Raw genomic sequence first — 20,094 nt, 5'->3', positions numbered from 1 at the left:
TATTCATCAATGAATGAGAACAATGCACATACCTCATACTGATAATATTAAAAATTAATTTATCATGGGCTTTTTACGAAATACAACGACAGCAACAACACACGATCACCATAACAATGTGTTGTTCCTCATTCATTTGGTTTTCAATTGATCGCAATCAGCAAGTCGCGTAATATACCACATTGTGTCGTCTGTAGGGGGCAGCATAATCAGCAACCTTAGTTATTCTAAAATTGTTGTTGACTAATTTATACCAATTACGTTTTCTGAAATGTGCCTCTACACGTTTTACGTCCTGTTCACGGCCATCGCAGCTGACCCAAATCATTGACCAGAGTTTTTACAGAAAATAGTCGACTGTTATGTTTAATTATTGTTCTCTATTTGCATCTATATCAGTTGGGTTTTTTTTAATTTTTAAATTAAGCAATAAATTAGAGTTAGAGAAAAAAAAATAGAAAGAGTTTTTAATATTCATGGAATTGTTAAAAATAATCTGTGTGCTATGATTTTTTTCATCTTTTACACATTCCTTCAATTTCTCAATTATGTAATTAGATTGTGTTAAATTTATCAAGTTGTGATGCTATGGTGACAGACTTGTTTTGTGGTCTATTTCGCTCGATGGATAACAAACTATTATTGTAAGGAATTATAAAAACGTGAAGGGCTGACTACCTGACCGGCCTCAAGATGATGCCCAATGGAGGGGAGTACCTTCTAGTAGGGGATTACATCTGTTTGTATTCGGTGGACACGGAGGGATATGTATATGCCACACAGTCCAGGTGAGATGAGGCCTGATTCGGTCGTTGGTTTGGGTTTGGGTTTTTAGTTTCTGCTGCTACTTTTTTGTGTGTGTGTGTGTGTGGGGGGGGGGGGTCGTTTTGTTGGTTGTTTATCTGTTTGTTTTGTTGGGGTTTTAATTCTATTTTGCTTCTTTTTATTTATTTATTTTTTTTTTGTTGGGTTTTGTTTTGTTTTTATTTGTTCATTGTTTTTTTTCTTTGTTTGTTTTCTTTTTTGTTCTTATTTGTTGTTTTGTCTTATTTTGTTTTTTGTTTGTTTCCTGTTTTCTTTGGGGTTTTTTTTTTTGTTTTTTGTTTGTTTTTTTTTTTTGGGGGGGGGGTTCTTGTTTTTGTTGTTATTGTTGTTGTTGCTGATGCTACTGGTGATGGTGGTAGTGTTGGTGGCGATGATTTGATCGTTAATGTTGTCGTCTTTGTCATCTTCGCAATGTTGTTTCAGTTGTAGCCTACTGTTTTACATCAAGTTGAGTCTCACTGTTTGAAAGATTGTCATGACATGCTGCAATTGTGCATTTCCTAATGTTGCTGTCATTATTATCACCTTATCATTATTATCATTCTCATTGTTATTATTATTATTATTATTATTATTATTATTATTATTATTATTATTATTATTATTGTTATTATTATGAGTATTGATATTATTATTATTATGATCATCATCATCATCATCATCATCATCATCATCATCATCATCATCAACATCATCATCATCATCATCATCACCATCATCTTCATCATCATCATCATCATCATTATCATCATCATCATCATCATTATTATTATCATTTTTAAAATACATTATTACTATTACGATTATTATTATTATTATTATTTGTCTTTTGTTTGTTTTTTTTTGTTTTAGAGTTTTAAAAAAATATAATCACCATCATATCATTATTATAATGATTATTATTATTATTGTTATCGTAATTACCATTATCATTAATCTCATTTTTTACTACTTTTATTCATTACTAACTATCATTATGATCGTCGGCATTATTACCATTACCAATATCATCATCATCATCATCATCATTATTATTATCTTATCACAATTTGGTATACTTATCGTTTTCATTCGTACCTCATGTTGAGCATAATAACAATCAAGATGCACTCATTTGAAACTCAAAAGTTTAACGTAATTTTCACCCAAAAAAACGGTCTAAATATTAGAAATGGTTTGTCATTTTGAAACAATAAATTGTGACCAGTCGTCTCTATACGGTGTTATGTTTGGATGAACCCGGTGCTTTACATGGAGTTTTAAGCTTGACGTAAAAAATTTAATGCCCTAATTTTTGTGTGTGTGAGTGGGGGGGAGGGGGGGAGGAAGAATTTTGTTTTTTAATGTTATTGTTTTTCTTTGGGTATCTTGTGTTCATTTTCTGGGGGTATTTTGTGGAGGTTTTTCTTTTTATGTTTTTTTTTTTTATTTTGTTTGTTTATTGGTTTATCTTCAAATAACAAACATGTTTCATTATTTCTATTATTTTCACTCAAAAACTCGATTTTATTTATCTTTTTCATTCCGACATACTTAACACTGTGGGTCACACTTCATCAATAAAGTGTTGAAACATAAAGATTGATTTTATTTTGTTGAATTCCAGTACCAGCTACAGCGACATCAACATCTACCAGAACCAGGATAGAGACAAACCCAGACACATTCCAAATCCCCAAGGTACGTTCTGTAATTAAAACTCAGTATAAAAAGTATGTAAGTCACAAGCCAAGCAGTGATAAACTGAAAGCATTAGCACCTTGTTGCATCCGCCAATCATTTTCATGATAAATATGATATCGGTAGAATGAAGTTGACGTCACTCATGGCTTTGTTATTTTTTTTTTTTTTGCCTTCCGCGTTTATGAGTAATTCTCACTAAATTGTATAGATATTATGCGCTTGGCTTAATACAGTTCAGTGGTTAATTCAGTTTACTTAGAATTACTCATAAACGCGGATGGCAAAAAACAACAACCAAGACCCGAATGACGTCAACTTCGAACTATCTATTAAATAGACTATAAACGTTTACGGTAACACATTGTTTTGTGCCTTGGTCCGTTATACTCACGGATGGCAAAGTTGTGAGCTTCTTAGCCAATCGCATACTATCTATACGTGCCCTATACCAACACTACAATTTAATTTTTTGTAAACTCTCTATAGCCAAATGCAAACTTTAACTTCCATTTTCTCAAACGCGTAACTAAATGTGACTTAAGTACTTTTAACACTCTTCTTTTCTATATATCTATCGTTTGTTTCTTTGTTAGCTTGTTATTTTAATTGTAACCTATTCATCAAAATTGCTTCTGGTTGGGTGAAATAATAGAATTGATATTGCCCAGAAATCTGGAACGCGCCTCACTTCAAAATCTATTGTAATTTTTGATTGGGTAAAATCATTTATTAATCTTCATTTTACACTCAATAGAACAGCAAGGTTGATTCCTGGATGGACAGGTAAAATCGTCCTTCATACATCTGAGCCCTAATCTGGGCCATATCTGACATGCATACCCAAGGCGAATTAACAAGGCTCTTTTAAAAAAATAGTAAAATGAAAAATAATTTGAGATGGAATTTTTAGTGTATTTTGCTCCTTACTGTTGTTAAAAGTCTCTTGGAAGTCGGAAAGTTTTCATCTCTAAACTTCAGCTATGTGGTTGTGTGGTGTGACACTCGCCCTCGGGCTGGAGTGTTTAGAGTTCGAGTCCTGCACCGAGCGGTGCACAGCTGGGCCCCTCTTTACTCACATTATGTGTGTAAAATGAGTACCGACTCGATTCGACTGCACCGGGGGATCGATCTTGGCCCCTTTGCGTATGAAGCGAATGCTCTCTCGCGTCATTGTCTATACCTGAATAGAACACATTGTCCATTGAATTTATTGGAAGGAAAATGTATAACATTTGGACTCAGGCCTCATATTTAAGAAAAAAACAAAGGTCTCTCTCTCTCTCTCTCTCTCTCTCTCTCTCTCTCTCTCTCTCTCTCTCTCTCTCTCTCTCTCTCTCTCTCTACATTTATTGGTGAAATTTCTCTATATTTTTTCACCTCTTAGCCGTCACCTTCCAAATATGTATCCAAAACCGATACAAACTCAACAAAAAGCTAAGAAAATTGACTTCCAACCAGGGATCCAATGGAGAGCCAATTGTCGCTGACAAGACACTGCTGGCTCAGACAAAGGTAAAAAAAAAAAGAAAGAAAGAGAGAGCGAGTGTGAAAGAGAGAGGGGAGAAAGAGAGAGAGAGAGAGAGAGAGAGAGAGAGAAAGAGAGAAAGAGAGAGAGAGAAAGAGAAAAGAGAGAGAGAGAGAGAGAGAGAGAGAGATGTATAAAAGTTAATGAATAGTTCATTCTTGTAAAGTTAACCTTTCCTTTTTGTCGTTTTTATTTGTTTTTGGTTTTGTTTTGTTTTTGTTTTTTTTTTTGTTTTTTGTTTTGTTTTGTTTTTTGTTGTTGTTATTCTTTTGCTTATCTAATTTTCAACCTTTTTATGATTGTTTTTTATTGCTTTTATATTTGCTTTTTTATGATTGTGACAAATTCAAAAGACGTGTATTGTATAATTTTAAATACTTCAGTAAGCAGTATGTTGCTTTTAAAAACATTCTATAAAACCCTATATTATTAGAGAAAAATATCTGTCCTTATCCAATTCTGACCATTCGATCCAGTTAAAAGTAACGTTGCTGGTAATCGTCCAATTAATCAAGTTTCCTCATGTTACCCTCCACGCCAATAACAGCAAATGATTATCAATCAAGCCGCGATGGCAACATATTGGTAATGAGTAGACTTTAGGTATGCGCTGCCAATCAAAGGGTTAAAGGTCAAGATCAAATTAAAGCACTATAAATATAGAGAAGATATTTGAAACACGAGTCTGCACCTTTGAAAAAGGACGTTGAAAAGGGACGCTGTACTTATATAGTGATGCTGAGTTCAATGCCGGCCCAGTCTTGCTTGTGATGCATTAAGTCTTGATTCCAATTTGTTTATTCTTGATTTCAATGTATTAAGTCTTGATTCTAAGGCATTTATTACTTCCAATATATTTATAATTAATTCCAGTGCATTTATATTTGCTTCCAATGCAATCAATCTTGAATCTAGGGCATTGGTTTTTATTTCAAAACACTTATTCTTGCTTCCAAGACATTAGTTCTTCCTTCAAAAATTGGCTTTTAGTACATTTATCAATTCGCCTTTCAGTTTATGAGAATTGTTCACAATGTTTTGATGAATTGACAAATAGAATTTCTTAACCTATTGAAATGTTTTTGCCAGTTTAAAGCTACAAGCTCCAGGCACATTGATAAATTCCTGATCCGGCCATAGATCTCATAGTTCGAAAGAAGAACGTCTACTTTGGAAAGTTTGCGTATTATGTTGACATAGATACGATTTGTACATTGTTCCTTCTGTATAACATTCTTAGGATCTAGGATTGCAATTCGTATTAGGTAGATGGAAATTCCCACAGGAGCTGTGAAATGTGGTTATTTTGCCGTTACTTATCCTTGTATCTGCTGACCTTACCGAAGTCATTTATTGATCCTTGTTTGGGCTGACCTGGGTCTTTTTCTTTCTTTTTTTTCTTAGCTGACTGTGATACAATCAAATAGATGTTCTTCCCAGTGTGAGATGATCCATTTTTTCTTGGAAATCATCCCTCCACCTTGTTTTACTATAAATCATTAATATGAATATCGTTGCCATTTGGTTCTAACCTTTTGGCGATCATGATGTCCATAGGAAACTTTAGGCGATTTCAGATAATGTATTCACGGTTAGATCGGTCCTGGTATCTACATCTGTTTCTTGTTTGATCTAGTTTATTTTGTCAGGCTTTTCCCTCGATAGTTTTGTGAACAGCAAACAACTGAGATCTATAATCTTTTGACTGTCCACAAACTTCCTTTTTACTGTCACTGATATGACCTAAAAGTGTCGCAACTGTAAAACTCCAATAATTAGGCAAAAAAACGATACACAGATTACTGATGTAAACTGTTGTCATGAAGTGTCAGGTTACTTCAATAGAATGCTTGAAAATTCGGCGGGTTATTGTTTTTCAAATTAGCATCCGGAAGTTTTGACTAACTCAGGAGGTCAATATGACACCTGAAAGTAAATGTATCAGAAATCACCATTTCAGGATTCTATGTAGACTGTGATATATAAGACTGACTATACAAGTAAATAATATACCAATTTTTAAAAAAATTGATAACTACTTGAAAACGAGTTTTATGATATTAAAATTTGATATGCATTATCATATTTATATTACAAATTTCTTTCTTTTTGTTTGCTTATTTGATGGCTACCATGTTATCTTTAATCGCTTCCGATTTCTACTTTACTCTTAATAACGCATCTGTGACGCACCGTGTAAAACGGAGTTATATTATCGGGATGGTGATGAACATTGAATTGATAGCCAAAGTATGCACGCTCGGGGTTTGTTATTTTTCCATTCGTTTTCGTGGAGAATGAATACAATATCCCACATTGCCAAAGACCAAAAGTTCGTATTTCTTATCATTTCAATTCTAAATTTGCTTCCCATATTCGAATGCATCCCGACGTATTACAGATGCGTCATATTGTAAGAGCCAATAACTTACTTAGTCTTGTTTGAATCCCACCCCTATGAACTTTCCTCAGCTGAGGATCAAATTTCGGAAGTATTCTGAGGATAAAAACACATGTTGTTTTTTTTTAAATTATGGCCAGAAAACTCGTCCTTCAAACATCGATATTGAAGTCTCAGGTTTGAGAGGGTCATTTTAATCTAACGATATTTGAAGGACGAGTTTTCTGGTCTAAATTTTAAATACGTTTTTGTTTACAAAGTACGGCAGCATAGAGGTACAGGTTAATTTGATGTCAGACTTGATTATTACATCTGCATATCATTGGATAATTATCACCAGCTGTTACAGGCGTTGGCTATAAAGATATAACCCACGTATTGATATGTTTAATGTCTATATATTTATGTCATCGTTTTTGTTGACATTTTCTTTTCAGTCCAGCCTACGCCAGATGCAGGTAGTTAAATATTGCAGTCTATCCAGTCTAGTGGTTCGACATTATCCCATGACAAAACGCACTTAATCGAAATTACATGAGATTGGCATCCGAGATTATTAAGCCTAATTAATTTAGTTTTAACATCGATCGATCAATAATTCAGGCAAACTATCAATTAGCCAATTGATTAATCAATTAATTGATTGATTGATTAATTAATTAATTAGTATAGTGTTTTATAGAATTGATCCTTCGCCGATTAAGTCTTATATTTGGGTGTTTAGAACAATAGTGTTTATATAAGACCCGAATTGGCTGTTCATATAATCTGTGGGGTTTTTATTTAGGTAGTAATACGTCTATATCGAAATAGAGAGGGGAAAGAAAAAGACGTACACCAATAAGAGAGAGAGAGAGAGAGAGAGAGAGAGGGGGGGGGGTGAGTTTGCATCCCTTCTCATTGTATATGTCTCGACAAACCATTTCCCTTATTTCAACTTCATTTTAGAATGTTCAATGACTTTCAAAAAGTCATTTCTTAAATATAGATATGTATAAGCTAATTTATAAGATGGTGTATAGATAAAGGAATTAGAATTGACAATCATTGGAACAATGAAATGGATGAGATGATCGGATATTATAAGAAATAAAATATAAATTTAAAAAGAACAATACAAACTACGCGCTCTTCTCGAACTCTGCAAGCATCTTTTTAAAATTCCTATGAACTTTTAAATGCCCCAACTTTAGACAGTTTAGTATTTACTAGCTGAAATGAACGATTTTTTTGCTAAATTTATATTACCTGGAAGTGTAACTGCAGTACGTTTCTAATACAAAACTTGATTGATACTAAACGCGTTTCGTAATTCCACGGTACATTTTCATGAATTGATAAATGACGTTATCGCATTGGTTTATCTACTAAGAACGAAAACGTTCAAAGTGTAATATACGCTTACATGTCCGTAATTCTTTCATCTTTTTTGATTGATTATCTCATGCCTAAGTGCGTTTTGACATGAAGTCTTATATATGTAATGTAAACCTGGCACAACACTAATTAATTTATCACCGTACTCCGGAAAACCGCATTTTTAAAAAACTTACCAGAAAGTTCGTCCATCAAATATCGATTGATTAATGATGGGACCCCGATCTTGCCAACAAACAAACAAAAATCTCAAACCTGGGAATTCCTCGAAGACTCCTTTGAAGTCCCTGGTTTGAGAGATTTCTTTTTCCAGATCAGGGTCATTTGAATCGATCGTTAATTGAAAGACGATTTTATTTGCTAACATTTGCAAACATCTGTTTTTTGAGAGTACGGTATTATGGACTAATCCAAATTGATTATAGTTTATCTCAAAGCTTGCACCTATCATTACTAATCAATAAAAGGGAGTGCATTTACAATATGATGATGATTATTATTATAACTTCACTAAATCACTGAGATTGTTTTTCGAGCGATGAATAATGTGTTATAAATTAGCTTCGTATTTAGTTATCACTATAATTAGAACAGTCAGCGGATAATATAATATAATATAATATGATATAAAATAATATAATACAGTATAACATACCATAACAAAAAATATCATTTAAAGGTTACTGAGATCAAAAGCCTTGTGAATACAATGAAAGGTTCAGGTAGAACTTATGATAAAGACTTGTGAAATTATCTCTTTATTGATACATTTAACCACTATGCAATTTGAACTCAATGTTAATATGATACCATAACATCGATGTTGAATTTAGTAAGGTAGCACCAGTCAAAAGAGAAAAGTAACTGTCGTACAATAAAATTAAACATTTTTATTTTGGACAGAAAATCATTTTTATCATTAACTGATAGATTACAATGACCTGGCCTACCTTGCCAAACAGTCGTAAATCAGAAACATCCTCATAGGACTGATTGTCAATATATATATATATATATATATATATATATATATATATATATATATATATATATATATATATATATATATATACAAATGGATTATTGTGCATTGTGGAACCAAGAAAAGCGTTGCGCGATCTACTTTTCGCACTAATCGGCAGAACGCGCCTAACTGCTGTAAATGAAGAAGAACGTTGTGGACAAAATGACAAATTAAATGTCAGTTCATCAATGTATGGCACAAAACGCCTTTGTGGAATGGTTCTATCTATGCATAGGTCATAAATATTTTGTTTATAATATATAATGCTTCAAACCTTTGCTTGCTGGGTTTTATTTTATTCTAACCAAACATCAAATCATTATTACCCTTGACCAAGATCTGAAAAAATGTGAGTGAAACAGATGCAGACAAAGCAGAGAGAAAAATACCAGAAAGAAAAAAAAATCCCAAAAATCAACCCGTCTGGACTGGGGATTGTTGTTTTTATTTTGTTGGGTTTTATTTCTTTTTTTCTCTGCTTTGTCTGGAAATGTTTCATATACAATTTTTAGATCTTTATCTTACACCAGTGCCTGCTCCCTAATTTATCACCTTAACCAAGAGATAACATTAAAATCGATACAACAGCTGAAGAAATGAACAAAATACAACACCAAAATGAACAGTTCGGGCTCAAACCCTTTCTTCAGCCAATAATAAAAACAATAAAAACATAAATGCGTCACTTAAACACAAGACAGATAGCTCAGAATATTTGACACGTCCTTTATGTGAACTCTTCTTTGTGTTTAAAAACTTGAGCTTTTATATATCGCATTATCCACTAAACGTGCTCAAAGTGTTTTACAACGGGTCCCTGACCAACACAACAAGTAAAATGTAGAACGAGGCAAGTTAGGCGATATTAATTTTTTTTTTACGACAGAGACTACGCAGGTAACGGCCAAGTACTCATTTTACATCTGAGTACGGGGAGAGAATTGAGTAAAGAGTCTTTTCTAAGGACTCAAACCCTGGACCTTCCAATCTGAACGCGAGTGGCATACCACAAGACACCATATCCCCACAAATTACATTCCAAGAACCTATTACTTACGTGTCAAATATTTCTTTGCCGTCTATCTGGTTTTTAAGTGATGTATTTATACTTTTATTGTTTTTATTATTGGTCGAAAAGGGTTTTGAGCCCGAAACGTTCCGTGTTTGAGATTTTGTTCTCTTTTAAAACTGTTATTTTCATTTTTGTTTATTACTTTTCCCAGTCCACAGATTCCAGGCAGCTTAGTATCACATTAAAACCTATCATGTGACTTTGACTTCAGGGAAGTCCGAATCATATCACCCATTATTATAATATTCACCAGTTAATTGCCGTACTCTGGAAAAACTCGTGTTAAAAAAATTGGTCAAAAAACCGGTCCTTCAAATATTGATCGATCTAAATGGCCCTAAATGACCGATCAACATTTGAAGGACAATTTTTTTGGCCACATGTTTTGCAAGTCCCAGGTTTGAGAGATTTTTGCCAAGATGAGGGTCATTTAGATCGATCGATGATTGAAGGACGAGTTTTCTGGCCAAACTTTAAAACACGAGTTTTTTACAGAGTACGGCAGTTTACTGGTTCGTATGATTTTGTGACAAAATTTTGGTCAGGATTTGTAACAAGATAGATGTTGGAATAAATTATGAATTTAAAAGATGGGTTGATGAGTATGAGTGCATCATTTTGTCACATGTTAAAGTGTTTATGTGACCTACGGTCTCTAAGCGGTATTATGTCGGGGTGAATTAGCTGCTGGAAATTGGATTTGTAGCCACAAATATGGAACTTTGGGTTCATTTCACTTCGTTATAGTGGAAACAATAGTATTTCTTTCCTTGAAAAATGCTTAAAGTTTGTATTTTTCGTCATTGACACTTTTCGGGGTTGAATTCATCCCGACACAATACCGTTTCACGACGATGGAATACATTTGGGTATTTTCAGTATTAATTGGGACCTATCGACTCAACACGGTATTATTTCGGGTTGAGCCAGATGATAAGAAAAACGATTAAAAGTTAAAATGACTTTTAAAAATGAAGGGTTTTAGTCTTTTGAACTTAAAAATAAAAACTATATGCATTGTCTTCAATACAACATATAAACGTAAATCACGTCTTGCATTTTTTTTTACTAAACACTTAATCTGTATGAGGTGGCGATACACAATTAATCGTTACGGTTTCAGACTGTCCATTTTACCCTGTCAGTTTTCTACATTAACGTTTATATTTTTCATGACATGATCTTACTTAAACTTTACAAAAGCCGCTGAAAATTTTTGTGGAAAATATTAACACCATACTAACTATTTGTTAGTGCTTTTTTTCAAAAATATATTTTCATGCTGATAATAAAATACTTCTTCAAAACATTTCTTGCAAATGCTGACGAATTTGTATGAATGAAAATTTGACTCTTTAAATTCTTCAAAATTGATTGTTTATAAAAATTCATTATACTTTTTGGAATAGAAATAAAAGATTATTTTTTCCCTGACCGTGTATACTTTTGTACTTAATTTAATGATATAAACAAATTAAATAGGAAGTGGGAAGTACGAAAAAAAAAACACATCCAGTGTTGGGAAATTAATGATTTACCTTTGTCTTGGCTATAAATTCACACGTTTTATCAGCTTAGCCGACTTACATATTTACGTAGGATGCATCTTGATAAAAAATATACTGTCCTGAAACGCAGGAGAGGATAAAATATGGTGATTTTAAAAAGCCAATAAATGTGATGTGAGGTCTTTAAAATGCCCACATGGTCACTAAGTCATCTGGTCCAATGTTTTGTTTTGTTTTTAAATCTTTGAATCCAGGGATATTTGAATATTTAGTTCATAAACAATATTTTTCTCTTTCTAAGTAGAAAGGTTTATAAGTTGCCGTTTACTTAATTGGACCAGTTTTGTATGCATTAATTATGCATACCCTATTAATGTGTAAGAAAGCAAAGTATGTTGCATGCAGCTTTAATCCCCATTCGTTTTTATTATTTAATGTGGTGACAGTTGCTTTATTTTTAATTTTGAATATTTTGCTTGCTGATTATTAGTTGAATACTTGAATTGACATCCCTAAGCAATTAATCAACAAAATAAAATCAAATGGGTACTTTTTGTATCATAGGTCCTGGCGTTCAATTCTTTATTCTTATTTATTTATAAACTGACAAAAAAAAAAAGAAAACAAGGTTTGTTTATATCTTGGTAACGAATATATAACACTCTTTCTAGAATCAAAATGGAGTCAATGTGGTCAACTTATCTGTGACAAATGAAACCTTAAGTCACTGCGAATTGTGCGAATATGTGATCATCACATCAAATTTTCTTGAGATGTGACCGACTGTATCAATCTGTTATTAAGGTGGATTGAATCCGACTTCTACTTATTTCAAGGTCTGATAACCCAAATTGCTTTGGGCTCATCATTGTAATGGAATATTCTCATACCAACGCCAAATATCCATTATAACAGTGTTACGAATATAGCTCCTAAACGTGAATGAGAGAAAGGGAGCCAAATCAAAACCCATATAATGAATTTAGAGAACAATTTTTCTGCCCATCTAGTCTTATTATTCTAGCCATAGCCAGGAGGCCAAATGTGCTAAGTTTGATGGTGCTGGTGATTGTATTGGTCATTGTGATCCTGATGCCTTAATGTGTCCAGCTTTTTTTAAACAGGGCGCAATCATTACAATACGCAAATTCCATGTTGATAATGACATGACATTTGTGGCATTGCGGGGATATGCCCAGTGCCTATCCTATATCCGAAGCTCATGTGTTAAAGAGCTAAAATGACAGTTGCAGTTTTGAACACATGTAAAAGAATGGTGCCAGAATTAAGGCTACAAAATCCATATGCAGGAAAAACCCGATAAACGTGAAATTGTATGTCCTGATTTATGCAGAACCCAACATATTCTATATTTGTTTTAACCAAACAAGCTGAGTAGAAAATCATACTTATTCTTAAGGTAAATCTTAAACCTCATTCTCAAAAATTATAAATTTTAATTTTAAAAATTACGATAGTTCAGTTTTCCGAAAGTAAAGAGTATCTGTGCTTTAGCCTTTGAAATTGATATTCACTCATGAACCCAGGTTGTAAACTGTTTCGAATTTCAATTTCAATCGCAAGAATACAAGAATCCTATTGGTGTTATGTGTTTAATTTAAAAACTCACAATATCCGCCAGCCGGATAGAAACGTACCAAGACACCAAGCTATGTGTAACCTCAAACGTTTATAGTCTGATAAATACAATTTATTGAGAACTACTCATAAAATGGATGGCTAAAAAAAAAAAAAAAATAGCTGAGTGCTGTCAATTTCGTTCCTTCTAGATTACACCGCTTCACTTTCTTTGCTATGAATAACTAGAGGTAATCTAAAAATTGTAGTTGATAATTCGTTGTTTTATCTACACACCCCAGCCAATCTGTATATGGTCCCATTTTAAACAATACACAATAACAAAAGCAGTTATACCGATACATAAGTTTATTACACGCCTCCAAAATAGATGAGCCTAGACGTGAAATCTACGAATCTATTAAACATTGTATGGAGTTGACATTGATACTGAATAAATAGATCTAGTTTCATGTCTATTTGAAATTGAGATCACAGCTTAAATAAAACTCAGATTGATTTATAGGGAAAGTGCGTTTGAATAACTTTTGCTTATAAAATAACAATATAGGGTCTAGAATAATTCAATTCATTTTGTATTAAATTACGATGGAATAATATTAAATCTCATGGTAGAAATAACCGGATAGGTTCTAAAACTAGTTTGCATTGGGCCAATATTTGATTCATTTAAAACGTGGAAGATCACGTCTGTCTCTAATCAAATATATATCATCATACACACACACACACACACACATATATATATATATATATATATATATATATATATATATGTGTGTGTGTGTGTGTGTGTGTGTGTGTGTTTGAATCACATACATAGAATGCTCTGCGCTATTGTGTTCTGCAATCTAAGGTCAAAATGGTTTTGCTTATCGTGGCTACCTGCCTGTTTAGAACTATTTCACTAAAATTTGTTTAATACAAAATATTTACGTTTCACCCAAGATATTAAAAATTTCAAGAATGAGCACTCATTACTACATATTGTTCTATCGAACTATTATTTCTGATATTTGTGCGCGACCATTGTGATCCATATAATAGCCTTCTTCAACTTCTTCTACCTAAAGAATTACATCTCAAGATGTGAACGACCGTGCAAAACAAAAGATCGTGGAATCCGATCAAGATACAATCAAAATAATTCTTTGATCCTTCCGAGCTTTTTCTTCTGATTAAATCTTACTTTCACGTCTTGATGATCGTTGTCATAACGTAATTCTTTGGAAATAAAAAGATATCATAGTCCCATGACTAAAGATTATGTCATTATAATTATTGTGATCCAATACAAGTCAATGTTTGCCCACAATTAAAGTCCATCCCTAATGAATTAAAGTTTCAACAAACTCTATATTTATATATTATTATTGATGTGTGACATTTTCAATAGAACTCTTTTAACACTACTTCTCCCCCTCCCTTCCTCCCCTCCCGTCCCCTCTCCTCCATTCACCTTTGTCTTGGTCTATTTATCCCAGCATGCAGCGGAAGCGGAAAATGCTGACAACATGTCAGAGCAGAAGAGGCAGCAAGGGAAAAAAGTCCGATATGGGGAAATTGTACAGGTAAGAATCGGCCTTTTCCACCTCCTTCACCATCAACATTTGTCCAATCATCCTCTCCCAACCCCATGTAACGTCTCCTCCTCCTCCTCCTCCTCCCACCTCCCCTCCTCCTCCCCCCCCCCCCCCCCCCCCCCCCACCACCACCTCCTCCTCCTCTTCCTCTTCCTCTTCTTCTTCCTCCTCCTCCTCTTCCTTCTCTTCCTCCCCCTGCTCCTTCTCATTTTTCAGCTTCTCCAGCGCCTTTTTTCCACTGAACTGAACTCCTCCTCATCCTCGTCCACATTTCTCCTTCCCTTTCTTGTATCTGTTTCTTCTCGTATCATGTTCTCCGTAACACCATTTTTTCTGAAGTATATTATACACATTCTCTTGACTCTATTTAAACTGTAGTCTTCAACATGCATGTACTGCTGCGTGTTAAGAAGCTCCGAGTGGGCTGAAACAGGAAGACACCTCCCACTCCCAATCCCTTTTAATTTTTTAAAAAGTAAATTTATAAAGCATAATATCCACCACATCTGCTCAAAGCCCTAAACATGGGTCCCCGACCTAACAGTGTCCGGGGTCCCTCAACTGAGAGGGTCATGAATAGTCCAACGCCAAGCCAGCGTGTCGTAAAAGGTGACTAATAGTGTGTGATTCCCCCATCTTTGAGTCACCTGGTCCTCCAGGTTGGGGGTTGGCAAAGGGTTAACACCCCTTTCCGTTAAACTCAAACCGTTACAGAAACGCAGATGGACAAATCAAATCCTTTTTTTTTTAGCTTGGGCGACCGGTTAGCTCAGGATAGAGAAGGATGGAAACTGTTTGTCTGTGGCCTATACCCTGACCCAGGGTGAAAAAGGCAATGATAATGATGATGATCTTATTAAAGGCTGAATATAGGAATGTAAATTGAGTAAATTATACTACGAATATTGAATATGAAAGTTATCTATGTATTAGATATTTAATTATCAATATTATCAATTAATTGACATTGAATACAAATTATATAATTGATAAATTATATCTATGTATAAAAGTTACACAGAGTATTTAAAGGTTTTTAGAACCTATTAGCTTTAAACGATACAATACCATATCAATACTGCACTGTAAAGTTGAAAATTACTATCATAGAATACTGAAGTTATTAATGATTGTTCATGATCTAATGAATCATAAATGTATTAAGCTCAATGTATAATGAAACATTTAGGACAACAAAAATCATAACATATCCCCCTATATAAAATAAAATTAAAATAAGGTAAAATTTTTGTTTTAAATTTGATCGGCTAAAATTAAATTTAAAAATCAAAATAAATAAATAAATAAATAAACGTGTTGTTTTCTGAGTACGGTATCGTTCATCATTCAAAATAGTTACTATAATTTCATGACCATAATTAAGTCATCCAAAATTGAAATGAAAATGATGTGGGAATTCTGAATTGATTAGGGTCGACTAAGCCAATTGCAATGATCTAACATCATTGATATTGCATTTACTATCTAATATGAACCGATAGCTATCGGGTTTATTTTTGTTTTATCTTTCAGCATCACTATTATCATTTGTCTTTGGAAAGCTATATTATTCCATTATATTTGGTAATTTGCGTGTCCATAATAATAGTTTTTCATCACAACTATTATGTAGTTGTATTAACAGCGATCGTAAAACATTCATAACATTCGACCCCATTGACATGGTGTATTGTTGCATTAGTTCATAAGACTAGTAAAAGCTATAATATTTGATGCTATGCGTTTAGGTTAAATACACGCAACATCGGCCAGCCCGCTATAACGTGGCAGCTAGAAAACTTAACCGTTTAAAGTTTGAATTCTGTGACGAATCATTACTATGGCTGTCTAAATAAAACGAAGAGCTGAGTGACGTCAAGTTTTCAAGTTCGTTCCATCTATACGCAAGTCTTCAGCCGATCTAAAACAGATAAAAATAGAAGTTTCCCATTTTTATACATTTTGAGGGGAGGCCAGGGGGGGGGGGTTAGTAACAGGACATTTAATTGGCTTGTGTCGTGTGGGCCCCTTGTACAGGTTCTCTGTCCACAATCTCTTATCATACTCAGGTGTAAAATGAGTACCTGGTCGGTAATCCCGTTGTCTTTATCAAATATATATGTATATAAACAACGCCTTAAAGACAACTCTGGTCAAAACTTTAAAGCGTTTTATATTACATACTTTTTACATGTTTTCACTCGCATAGCACACTCATATACACACTCACACATTCACACTCACACTCACAGAGTGCTGATATCAGCAAAGATGCCCGGTGAGAATAGGCTGACACAAGAAAAAATGTTATGAAACAATAATTGTAAACTAAGACTAACTATAACAAATATTTTAAGAAATAAATGACTGCAGACATTTCTTGAAATCTACAGCACTGCTTGAGACCGGAACAGATGAAGTAAGAGAATTCCATACTATTGGGCTAGATTAGGCAAACGATCTGTCATCGAATGATTTCTATTTTGTTTTGGGAATTGATAGCTGTTAATAAGAATACAAAATAAGTATTTTTTTTCTCCTTTTGGTTTCAATGGACTTTCCGCGCTTGGGACACTAATAGGTCAATTCAGTGCTGCAAAATAAAAATTGATAGGAAAATTTCGTTTACAATTTCAAGGAACAAGAATACTGATAACAATGAGGTCTAGTTTTATATAAGATGAGCAATAATATATGAATGTCACTTATAAACTTAGATCGATCAAAAGTCCTAGAAATTTCTTTTTTTAAAATGATCTTCACAAGAGAGGCTGCAAATTCCATAGATTTTTTTAATGATCTTCTCAAGAGAGGCTGCACTGGAATAATTTACTATACGCTTATAGCGATGAGTAAATGCAGTAGAGGCCATGAGGGGAGTTCATAAATTATTTAATTCTACCATTCAACATAAAAGAGATTAAGTTTTACTTCCGGTGCATTAAATGCATGGGTTTTATCTTTGCCTTCGATTTCCACCTCCCAATTTTCACTATGTAGCGCCAAATAATTATCATCTCTCTCTCTCTCTCTCTCTCTCTCTCTCTCTCTCTCTCTCTCTCTCTCTCTCTCTCTCTCTCTATCTATCTATCTATATATATATATATATATATATATATATATATATATATATATATATATATATACACAAACACACACATTCATTCATGTATACATACGTACATGCAGATCTACTATGGTAGATAATTATATACATAAGTGTACGTGTATGTATGTATGTATGTATGTATGTATGAATGTATGTATGTATGTATGTATGTATGTATGTATGTATGTATGTATGTATTTATGTATGTATGTATGTATGTATGTATGTATGAATGAATGAATGAATGAATGAATGAATGAATGAATGAATGAATGAATGAATGAATGAATGAACGTATAAATATGAAATTCTGGGTTTAATTTTACATCAACCCTTTGATCGATCGTTTGACAAGACGGAAAGATGACTTAATCTTAAATTAACAAAAACAACGTCAAACTACCTAGAATGAAACACTAGATTCATACCATTTCACCTTTTCTCGAATCAATCACAACAATGCCCATGGTTTTCTTAATATCCCTTCTTACAATTGACCTCCCCCCCCCCCCCCCCCCCCCCCCCCCCCACCCTCCATCCATCATTCTCCTCCCACATCTCTTCCTCTCTTTTCCGACTCGCTGTAAATCCTGGCCCTGGCCCCTAATAATAGCCTGTCACGTGGTTGTCTTCAATCCGTCTTCCGGCCCACATCAAAAAGAAGGCAGTATCACTTGGTCTAGAACGGTGTTTTATTGTGGATGATACTGCACATCACTGAAACCACTTTAGATTGGTTTTCATTTTGGTTTGAATGATAAAAAAAGATTAAATGAATAAGTGGATTAGGGAATAAACAAATAAATAAATGAATGTTTGAATAAATAGATAATCAAATAGATAGATTTTAAAACAACGCTCGCACATTATCATTTTCACCTTCATTTTTTATTCAACACTTTAAGACCTCCCTTCAGATTTAATGACATATGCAAAGCCCCCAATAACAGATTCTTGTACGATTTATACAATTATATTCAACCCAGTCGTCCTAAACTGATCCGTATTTAATTCAATCTGTTGTCTTTTTCCCAATCACTATAACTCCCACAACTACGTCTTTTAAATATAGCTTTAATATAGAGCAATACCCACTAAACTTGCTTTACTATGGACCCCAAGCCAACAGTAACATTAACATATAGGACGAGACATGGCACATAATTCGAATCAGGGACTTTAAGGTCCGAAGGAAAGACAATACCATACAACCACAATTATGTCGCACACAAAGTTTTGAGGCCGTTAGCAATAACCTGCTCGTTTTAAAAGATTTACGCCATAGAATGTGACAAGGATAACCTTATGTCCAAATGTGGCCCATCCTTCAAACGGGTACTATGTCGGTGTAGTCTAGGTGCTGAAATATGAATCCATTACTTAAATATGGTTTAATGTATATATTTTTTTGTCGATGAGAAAGAATGGAGTATGATAAACTGCAAAGGTCTATAATGTCGTAATTCTATCTTCAAAGAGGAAAGTCAATGACATTTCTTGTTAGATTTAGCCCCACCCTATCCTTATTACTACCTATCCGTTTTACAAACATACCCTCTTTATTTCTTATCCAGCTGAAGCACCTCTTCACCAACAAGTACATCCATATGTGTGCATCTCAGACCAGCCAAAGGGATAAAAACAACATGATGGTGAGTCAGTAATATCATTTCATTTTCCCACTACGATTTATGGAGTATTTTTTAATAAGTGTCCATTGCGCTAGCGCTTGGCCCAGTATCTGTAGCGTGATGCGGTCAGTAAAAGCTTGCAATAGTGAGCTAACGATTACGTTCGTCGCCTACAATGATCGATCAACGACTTAAAAGAAAACGAGGATCCGTCCACAGACGACTCCAGACGTCACGGATGCACGAGTTGTTAACGTATGCGTAACGTGCAGGCTCTTCAATGATATGCAGCATCGGCACCGCCGATCTAAGCACCGTGCTGGAGGTAGCGTGTGATCGTCAATGATGCGTGTAAATCTTATCTACCTACACTAATTAACTCGTTTGTGCGAGCTCAAATGAATCTTAAATGCATCATATCCACCCACCATTATTATCTTATATCTATTATCAAGCAAAAATGGGTAAATATATATAAATTTGAAACAATAAACTTAAATAAAACTCAAGTAATGAACGAACGTGTAGAAGACTACATTTTCGTTCTGTATCGTTCATGACGAACCAACGGAATCGGAATCCTGCACATGTCACTTCAATGAGTACGCGTGAGTGATTAAAATTTGCTTTTGACGCGTTCGTTGTAGTCGACGAATCGAATCATTAATCTGAAATGTCTGGTTGGTTCCAGCCTTCTATTCAGCTTTGTAAAGAGAATCGGGGGAGGGGGTTGATGATGAAAAAAGTACTACACATT

The 20,094-nt window shown here is 34.0% G+C and overlaps 1 protein-coding gene across 1 annotated transcript in view; it reads left to right on the top strand.

The window, feature by feature from the left end:
• Positions 1 to 224: 224 nt before the first annotated feature.
• LOC144977146 (inositol 1,4,5-trisphosphate-gated calcium channel ITPR3-like) overlaps positions 225 to 20,094 on the top strand; it is a 171,663-nt gene continuing 151,793 nt past the window's right edge. Inside the window, exons 1-7 of the mRNA XM_078922006.1 lie at positions 225 to 359; positions 559 to 788; positions 2,432 to 2,505; positions 3,893 to 4,020; positions 6,872 to 6,892; positions 14,499 to 14,585; positions 19,281 to 19,358. Coding sequence (XP_078778132.1) covers positions 694 to 788; positions 2,432 to 2,505; positions 3,893 to 4,020; positions 6,872 to 6,892; positions 14,499 to 14,585; positions 19,281 to 19,358 — 483 coding nt within the window. The 5' untranslated portion in view covers positions 225 to 359; positions 559 to 693. The remainder of the gene's footprint in view (positions 360 to 558; positions 789 to 2,431; positions 2,506 to 3,892; positions 4,021 to 6,871; positions 6,893 to 14,498; positions 14,586 to 19,280; positions 19,359 to 20,094) is intronic.

The sequence above is a fragment of the Berghia stephanieae genome, chromosome 7 (assembly GCF_034508935.2).
Source record: "Berghia stephanieae isolate SIO BIC M18660-M18661 chromosome 7, UCSD_Bste_1.3, whole genome shotgun sequence".
Lineage (NCBI taxonomy): Eukaryota > Metazoa > Mollusca > Gastropoda > Nudibranchia > Aeolidiidae > Berghia > Berghia stephanieae.
The sequence above is the reverse complement of the archived record's forward strand: the minus strand, read 5'-3'. Positions and strand labels throughout refer to the sequence as shown.